The sequence below is a fragment of the Chenopodium quinoa genome, unplaced genomic scaffold (assembly GCF_001683475.1).
Source record: "Chenopodium quinoa cultivar QQ74 unplaced genomic scaffold, ASM168347v1, whole genome shotgun sequence".
NCBI lineage: Eukaryota > Viridiplantae > Streptophyta > Magnoliopsida > Caryophyllales > Amaranthaceae > Chenopodium > Chenopodium quinoa.
The window spans coordinates 495590-505603 of record NW_018743943.1 but is presented as its reverse complement, the minus strand read 5'-3'; the positions used below and the strand labels follow the sequence as shown (position 1 = coordinate 505603).

Here is a 10014-nt window from a genome sequence, read left to right as displayed (position 1 = left end):
AATAAGTTGGTATCTAAACTTAACAGCTCCAAAAAAAAGTTGCTAAGTTTAATACTCAACTTTGAGTCTCATTTGATAAAAAGTGTGGACCCCTTATCAAAATTCTAATATATTTTGTAATTTATTTAAGTTTTACTTTTTTTATAATCTTACAATATTTGATAATAAAATAGAAATGGATTTGGTGAGTCATAAATTGAAAGTGACATTTATATATTTTAGAGAGTCTCACCATTGGAAAATTAAGCTTCACATGAGTAGTTAAATTGAGAAGTGAGTATGGTATCAGCATTGAAGATAAAACAACAACTCATTTTAGATTTCAATCCTCAAATTTGAGTCTCACTATTGGAAATGGTCTAATGTATCATTAAAGCATAAGTTGTATTAATAATACTTTTTGTGTACTATTATGCATGAAGTGTTACTTTTTTGTCATCCTAAGTCACCTAGTTGTACATTTTACCATCCTATATGTTTCTAAAACGGCGCTATACACCAAAACTTAACCGTTTTTAGCAGGTTTCGAGTCATGACAAACTTTCTGACTAGCTGCAAATGCAGATACATGTCTCTTCAGGTATCATGTAATAATGAGCACCCCTAAATGTAATGTTCAAGCAATCCGACCATAATCCAAATTTATGCTGCATTAGCTTATCCCCTAAATGGTTGAATTTAACAGTGTTTACAGAATTCTTGCTAGGTCCTTTGTATCTACATTCAAACAAACTTGAAACAACAAAACACTTATCACAAATGAAAACCAAAGTTGCATTATCAAACCATAATCCAAATTTATACTGCATTAGCTTCACCATTAACATTGCAAACTATATTTCATTAAGTGAACTACAACAAGAAATCCAAAATAAGACCTTGTAATAATTTTGAACCAAGAAAAGCTTCAAAGAAACGCAGCCTAGGAAGAAGCATTTGTAGGGCCCTCACTATTGTCAGCACTTCCATTGGAGCTACTTTGAATGCAAGCAGAATCCGAAAAAAAACTAGGACCTAAGAGCAAAGGAGTCTCTTTCTTTGCAGGCTCAGAAGGCTTCTCAGGTTTCTGTTTTGGTGCCCAAGCCCGAAGAGGAGGTTCAAAGTGTTTGCTGGCAACATCTGGTGGAGGTGAATCTTGGTCTTCACCAGGAAGAACAAGAAGACCCTTCTCCCGAAGGGCAGATGGCTCATTGTAGAAAGCATTCCACAGTGAGTCAATCAGCTGCCTCTCTTCCTTCACAGCCCCAAGCTCTTCCTGTGACATAGTGCTGATGCTTTGAATTCGTTCTTCAAGCAGCTGCTTCAATTTATCATCTTCAATTGATTGACCAGTGGTCTCATTAAGTTTTCCACGTGCAAGCTCCAGCAAACCCTGTAGGGCAGCTTCTCTAACAGATGTATCCTCACTAGAAGCAAGGTGAATCATGATACGGGGGAACCCTAGTTCAGTTACTACACAGCCATCAGATCGGTTTTCCCGTAGCAGATAATGAAGCAAATGCAATGCTTTCCTGCAAAAAACATACTTCCATAAGGGATCGGCAGATAGCAGAAAAGCTAGCAAAGAGCAAAATATACTCAGATATTCCCTTCCTAAATCATCATAATAACATGAAAACCTTTGAAATCTAACGTTCTCAGAGCTTAAAGCATCTTTCAATGCCGCATAACCATTTGCAAGGCGAAATGCTGCAACTCCAGGCTTGTTGTGACGGATTAAAGCTGCAACCAACACCAGGAATACACATCAATATTTCAAGGCAGCACGACAAGGGAAAGAACAATCACTCTCGTGGATGAAAGGTAAATAGGGTTAAAAAAAAAAAAGAGGGGCTGGAGACTCACATGATAAAGCACCCAGTGCCTGTGTACGCACTTTCATATCAGGATCTGAAGTGAAGTTTGTAAGAAGTGGTTCAAAGCCATTTGCTTCCATTACTAGTTGTTGACTCTTAGGATTATTCTGAACAACAGTTGTCACAACATCCGCAGCCTTTGCACGTATATTCGCATGCCGATTTTTAAGATAACCAAGCAGAGGAGACAACCCCCCAATCGAATGAAGATCTGTCAGAAGTAATCAAGCAAGAAAAATAAATAAGCCACCTCGATAATGGGAATGTCAAGAAGATATTACACATTGGGTTTAAAGGCAGTGTGGAAATCATATGATTTCTTTATTTTCACCTTTTTGTAATGTTGCACACAGATTAGATGTAATTCCTTAAAAATTATCATTGCTCATTCTAACCATGATTTGCAGATCCATCAATTTCAAGTTTTCAGTTTAGGAACTTTTATAATATCATCTTCAACTACGCATCATACAAAATTATAAAAGGTTGAAAATAAGAAACTTCACACTGAGCTGAATCTAACAAGATACCACAAGACAAGTCATAGTAAAAACATAGACTAATTTTGCTGCTACAAATAAGGATTCTAGCACAAAGTCACCATGCATGTTGAGGAGAAACTTAAGGATGCTGAACATCATTCATTAAAAATATAAAACATTAAAAAATAAATTAAAATAAAAACTTCATCCATTTTAATTAGGAGTAGAACACAATGAACTACACGCAGTTGAGCAGCGAATCTCATCTTAATATCGAGCTTTTTATCATGGAATGGCTTCTATGGATTCTTTTCTCTATATAATAGTTAAGAATCTTAAGATACAGGGTATGGGTCTTTCCCAAATTTCTTAGACAGTGACCTAGCTCCTTTAATGATCTAAGTGTATAGCTACAATATTTTCAACTCTACTTAATTAGCAATGTGTCCAAGTCTTGACACTTGACAGGCAGGTCAAAAATCAAAGACGGATTCTGTCAAAATGATAGAATAGTCAGGCCTAATGTACTGTGCACTACACTAGTAATGCCTCGTGGGGTCATAGAGCCGATAACCTTGAGTCACCTAGGTTCTTAACTCATGTTCTATTTGTGATTGAGATTTAAACCTGGCTTATGTGTTTAAAATACACAACTCGGAACAGAGAAATCATATTATTGGATTTTGTTGTGGGCTTTCCCTTGGCTTAAGTGCCAGCAAGGACTAGTAGAATGGTCGTCTCTTAGAGTTTGTTTTTTAAGCGGAACGGGAGCTGCACATTAGCACAAGATCCTGGCCCCTATCAAAATCAGTACCGGTGTTTTGTCCCCTTGCTTGTCGGCAAACTCCACTCCATACCAGCAATTGATGAGGCAATCTTAAAAGTATATAGTCTCACTAGCTATGCCAAAAGTATTGCCTGGCTTGAGGCAAGCAAGAAGCACCTACTTGAGAGGGTTCCCTCACAAACCTGGCTTATTACAGAAATGAGGCCTTTTGGCAAGGGCAGCATTTACAGCAATCATCACTATTTCTTTTTAGGACTGCCAAAAGCCCAAAAACTGTTAATTTGAGAACAAGACAGAATTTCATAAGATGTAGATTTTGGATCCCAAGAGGGACTGCAGATTGACTTTCTAAGCCAAAGCAAGCAAATATCACAGAAGAATTCTGAAGCTTTGACTCTAATCCTATTGTTAAATCCTAGGCTTATATTAATCTACTTGCTTTTTCTCCACTTAAAGGGAGCTGTGTTAAATTAAAAGTACTTTCTTGTATGCACTTTTGTTTTCAATAAGGACTTAATGGGCATCCCCCATGCTGGCAGGGAGTTTGGAAGCTGATCTGGCTCATTCTTAGATAAAGAGCCCTGAGCCCCTTATACATTTTTTCCTTGTCCTTAATCAAACAGACAAAGTTGAGTTCTTTGACTTTCCATTACGAAAGAAACGCTTCACGTGCGCTAAGCCCCTTTTAGTCGTCTTTCCTTGTCCTAAATTAAACTAACAAAGTTTTGTTCTTTGTCCATTACAAATGAAACGCTTACCCTGCTCCCTCCTCATGTCCACCAGCAGGCAAACCCAAAACCTCATCTTTTTTATTAACACCAGTTGCTAGAGGCTATGACAAGAGGTCTCAAATCAAACAATAGAATCTAACTCTAACCTTGCTCATTATCCAGCTTTCAATGCAGAAATGATAAACATAGCATGCTAATAAAGGAGCAATTTTACCAGACCAACATTTGCCAAATAAGGCATCAAAACTTTGCACGCAGCTATACAGCAATTACATCCAAGCTCAGTAACTGAAGTAAACAGAAGGTTTGACTAGTCCATTTCTACCTAACCAGCATCAAATATGCCTTGATATGGAGTCATTAACAAAATTGTCTACACTGATGCAGAAGGCACAAAAGACCAAAAAGGGTGTTAAATGTTAGTGCGGATCCATAGTCCAGCTATATATTTTTTTATATATAATTTTTAATAGAATCCTATACATATCACATGTAAAGAAGGATACTTTTGATCCCAAATTAACAGACCAATTCGTTAATATCCGTTCCAATGTTTCACTCCAAAGACAAGATTTCCAAGTACTACTTGCCTTAGTAACAACATCACATCTATATTTTTACCATAAAGAGTACCATCCATTGCTTAAGGAAAGAATTTTATCATTAACATCCGTACATTGATGCTCTTTACATAGTTAGGAGCACAATTAACTAATTTGGTGAACATCTCTCTTTATGGGACAATTTTCATCATTATTATAGGAAAATAGGGAGCTAAGCTCATCTTTTCTCAGCATCAATGACATACAAAACCACCACCATCATACATCTAACAAGATTTGTTCAGCTCAGCAAACCAACAGAAGACTTGCCAAACATAGGCTTAAATACAGGATAAAAACTCTCCAAAACAATTCAAACAAAAAACTAGAAGCAATCCAACTTCAGTCAAGTACAACAACATAGCAACTCAAGCAACTGAAGGAATGCAACACCCTAAGCTAAAAACTAAATAAATGATGGAAAAACCAAAACTTATAATTTAAGTGAAATTCATAGGATTTGTGATGCATCCCTTTTTTAAGGAAATAATTTTCTGGTTCAACAAATCACTATAGGTATCTGTCCATTCCTTTCATCTCTCTCACTATCTGAATGGTTCAAAACTATAAACATTATCAAAAGGAAATAACAGAATATAACTAAACAATAATGATTGCATTTACTAAACTCGTGTCAGCAAAACCACAATACAACAAGTTTTTATCTAATTTAATACTGGTTACAAGAAAATCATATCAATTTGTCACAAGAAAAATACACCAATGCCATAGGGGTCATTTCAACACTGCCCATTTTGGAACTCATTCCAAGCAATATAAGATTGTTATAAGCATGACATTGACAAACAAATAAACAGAAAAGAAAACAAATCTTTAAACTCACCATTTGCCATATCAATTGACTCTACATGCTCTTGCAGCTCATCCAACATATCTGTAGATTAACAGAACCAAAAATTATTAAAGTTTGCAGGCTATGAAAAGAAGATATGTATATTATCGCATATCATATTGCTAAGGCAGGGAAAACATTCGCCATTACCTTCAATATCACCAGGACTTACTCCTTGAGAATCTAAAACTTCCTCTGGAGTTTGCATAACTTGAGTTATCTCTTTCATTCGCTTGACTACATCAATGGTTTGTGACTGCATGGCTTCCATAAACCATTTTCGGTCTTCCTCGCTGGTCATCCCAGAATCAAATACATGAGGCCAGAATAAAGCATGAACATTTGTGCTGGCAAATACTGCGAGGGTTTGGTTTACCCATTGATTCAACACATGCCAGATTGGCTAAATAAATATAGAAGTAAAACTCCACAAACAGTCTTTGACCCCCACCCCCCTAACAAAAAAAAATGATCACAATCAATTCAAGATAAAAAAAAAACGTGGCAAATGATGGAATAAACTATGAATCACCCGTCATCAGAATGCAATTCAATAATCGCTTTTCCTACTGTTTCAGCATCTCTTTGTGATGGGCTTGATTAAAATACTTAATTGCACCATGTTTCAATTTTGGAAAATTTATAATAATTGCACCATTTCCTCTAATGGTATGGATTTAACTACAGTTGCCCTCTAAAATTTTTACTTCCACCCTCTTCTTTCCCTCTTCAACCATCATAAACCTTGCAATTTTGCAATTGCCATGGCTGCCAAAATTCGTGATCAACATTTTCTCCTACTCCTTTAACCTCACAACCAGACTCCATCAACACCACCACCAGGAACCAGCCTCAGCCTGACAAATACGGAAATACCTTAACCACTCCCAACCACCACCGTCCTTCATTAAGACTTCCAACACCACCAAAACCACCATCCTCTGATAATCGACCTTCACCACCAATATCTTTAAAACCAGTGCCCCACAGCCTTAATTACCGACCCAAAAATTCCAAGAAAAAATTATGAAGCAACCATGGAGTACCTTGAGCAAAAATCAATTTAGACCTGAGCTTTTGGTGGTACACTCGTTGTCTTGTCAATCCGACCACACATCTTTTATCTTTTTTTTGGCAGTGGTATGATGGCGGCAGTGATTTGCAAGTTGCAACTATGAGTGTGGTGGGTTGGTGGAATAGCAAAGGTCAGTGGCGGTGGTCGTAGCGGTGGTTGGGTTGCAAAGGAGTGAAGAACGGTAGAGTATACATTTCGACATCTGCTTTCCTTTTTCTTAAATAATGTGATATTTGGAAATTGTGCAAATATTTTGTAATGGAGGAAGTACTATTGTCCTACTCCGTATCATACTTAAAATGTGTACAAGGATACTCAGCACATCTGTTTTTCAATTCTCGAACAGTTACAAAAAGAGCACATCTAAACTGATAACCTTTCGAATACAAAGATTTCCTCATCAATAGTTTAAAAAAGGAAAATCTTGCAACCGATTCTTCATCGGCCACATAGTTTATGCTTAATTTTAATTTTACTTTCAGCTTTTTTTTTTTTTTTTTTTTCCTCTCTTTTTGGATGATGGGTCAAAATGTCAAATCCTTGAAATCCTGCAACTTTAAAAAACCATCCTTTATTAACACTTATCATTTATGAGTACTGAGTACGAAGTAATGTTGTATAAATAGTCTATCAGATAATCAGATTACTTTCGTATAAAGCAAACCTGCAATCACTTTATCATCTGCCGCATAGTAACCGCATAATATTAAATTAAGTATACGTAAGTTGATAGTTCTAATTAGTTGTAATCTTTCATTTTCAAAATAGCTAAACAAATTCTTTATCATCATTTAATACAGAAAATCGTAAAAACACTCTATAACAAAAACAACCGATTTCAATTCAAAACCCGGAACTCAATAAACACGAAAACGCTTGCAAAACTAGCAATCAATACATAAATATAGGACACCCGAATTCCCATTCGGAACAACGATTGAATACATTAATATCAAATTCAAAGACTGGTGAAAATAAATTGAAGAAAACAAAGAGGAAAAATGAGATACCTTAATTGGCGTGGAGGTTGAGTACCGTCGGAATGAGATAGACTCCATTTTAGGAGTCCTTCCCAATTGGGGTTGTCTTTACTCATGATTTCAGAAGAGAACTTTGTGAGGTTTTGCAGAGATGGGGATTCCAGAAACCCTGAGAAGAGTGAGAAATAAGAATGTTCGAGCCAATTGTAGAAGACTGAATTTCTTATTAATTTATTTTTTTCAATAAAGTTGAGTATAAAGGAGTGCTTTCCCAATATTTTTTTCAATATTGTTGGTAAAATTTACAATTCCACAAATACAGCTACTTTTTATAATATTCCCAATGTATTGTCCACATCAGCAACTTAATCAAATTATTTTTTTTTTAATTTTTTGTATGAAACCGCTATCTCAAGTCGCGGTTTTTATGGGAAAAAACCGCCACCTATTAAGTAGCGGTTTTCCACCCATAATTTTTTTTAAAAAAAAATTAAAGCTTTTCATTCTGACTTCTTTTTCTTTCTCTAATTATGTCGTTATAACCAAGGAGAACCATTGCCATTATCCCCTCTCAAACAGTGGCGGATCTATTAAGGTGCACAGTGAGTCACGTGACTCACCAGCACACACACACACACACAAAAATATCTAAGAGACCGCCTATTACAGATAGGCGGTCTCTTTGTTGCTTCTGTTTGAGATTAGCCCACTGTTAGTTTTTTAAATATCAAAGAGACCGCCTATTAAACTATCAGATAGGTGGTCTCTTTGTTGCTGCTATTGCCTCCACATCATTAGAGACCTGTTATGGTTTTTTTTTGTCAGCCATTGAATTAGAATAATTTTTTTGCCGCTTTCATATTTCATTAAAGAGACCTGTTATATTTAATAACCGATCTCTTAAGTTATCTAACTTTTTTTTAATAATTCTTGTTTTTAAGTAAAAAATCATAAAGTTAGTTTAATGTAATAGTTTTATAGTATGTATTTTTATATCCTATTTTTGGATTGAAATCATTTTGGTGAAATATAATTTTTTTTTTATATAATTTTTGGATTGAAACAAGTGATCAATTATTGATGGTGACTCATAAGTTCGAAAATCCTGGATCCGCCACTACTCTCATTCAATCTTCAAATTTTATTTTCAATTTCACATCATCTAAAATTAAATCAAGTTTGTGGGTGGAATTTTTGGGCATGGATAATTAAAAGCTTCCTAGGGTAAAAACATCTTATTGACAATGTGGAGGTACGAAACACTGAATTGGTGGTGGGACGAAGTTTCAGCGAGTTAGGCGGCAGATGGAGGTGGTCTAACACCTTGGTGCGGCGAGGTTATCGGGTTTTAGCACTGAGAAGCTTAGATCTAACACCAATTGGTCGAACAACTTCTCTGCTCTCTCTCATGTTCATCCCCTTCTCTCTCTTGTTCTTCCCCTTCTCTCTCTAAAATCAGATTACTTTGTTTTTTTTCACTAATTAAATTAAGATTTGATTTTGTTTTTCATTTTTTGTGTTTGATTTGGAGGAGTTTAAGTAATTTTGCCTCAATTTCATTTTCTTCATGTTGTTCGTTACCTTAGAATTTTTATAAAGGGAATGAATCATTGAAGATGGATTACAATATTATTCTTCTGTACTCATTTTCTAAAAACTACTTTGTAATTAATTTTTTTTCATATACATTGAAAACCGCCACTTGAGTTGGTGGTTTTGGGTTAAACTTTTTTTTAAAAAATAATAAAATTATACTAAATAGTGACGGGGACAGTAGATTGGGAAATAGTAAAATTGTAGCTGTATTTATGGAATTGCTAATAGTTGGAACATTATTATGGGAAAGCACTCAGTATAAAGTGGGGAGGATAGAATATGAAATTTTAAAAAAAAAAACTTCCTCCGTTTTTTTATACTAGCAACACATCATTTATCACGCTTATCGATGAGGTGATTAAAATAGGTAAACGAATGAATTAAGCTATGAAATGTAAATCGTAGCAACATATCCCTTGCTTCTTATAGGTGTTAAAATTTTGTAAATTAATTCATCCGTTTACCCAGTATAATATCTTTCTTAACATACGTGCCAAAAGGTTGTGTTGCAACTAAATCAAAACGGAGGAAGTATGATATGGAGAACACTAGTGTCATGCACGGTTTACAAAGTATTAACAAATAAAAGTAGCTTAAGGTCCGTGTCATGCACGATAAGTCTAATTTTTATAAGAATATCCAACAAATAAAATTTGATAAGTAAACACATTAAATATAGAAACTATAATGTCATAATTTAAATTAATAGGCAAGCAAAAAAATCAAACCAAAATGGATTTTTTGGGCTGCCTAAATCTGAGAATTTTTTCAGGCGGGGCTTGTTTTGATCTAGTCTAGCTAGTGGCCAAATTAGTAAATACTTATTTATAAATAAACTTTTAATTAATAAACATCAAAAATTAATCAAACAACATATGATATTTACCTTTTCCTAATATTAGGCTAAAATTAATTGATATTTTACCTTTTCTTATAATTAGACATGATATAATTGTCACACAACATTATTTTATAGTTATACAATACTCTATAAGTCCTTAATTTGTAATAATATATACGTAGTAGTAAAATCTCAGAAACAAAATTATAAT

The 10014-nt window shown here is 34.9% G+C and overlaps 1 protein-coding gene across 1 annotated transcript; it reads right to left on the bottom strand.

The window, feature by feature from the left end:
• Window positions 1-733: 733 nt before the first annotated feature.
• Window positions 734-7654, bottom strand: LOC110688916 (hsp70-binding protein 1-like). The gene is made up of 6 exons (XM_021865666.1): window positions 7397-7654; window positions 5462-5604; window positions 5303-5353; window positions 1846-2067; window positions 1620-1722; window positions 734-1511 (listed from the first exon to the last, which is right to left on the bottom strand). The coding sequence occupies exons 1-6, from the start codon at window positions 7480-7482 to the stop codon at window positions 923-925; spliced, it is 1194 nt and encodes a 397-aa protein (XP_021721358.1). The 5' UTR covers window positions 7483-7654; the 3' UTR covers window positions 734-922.
• Window positions 7655-10014: the final 2360 nt, after the last annotated feature.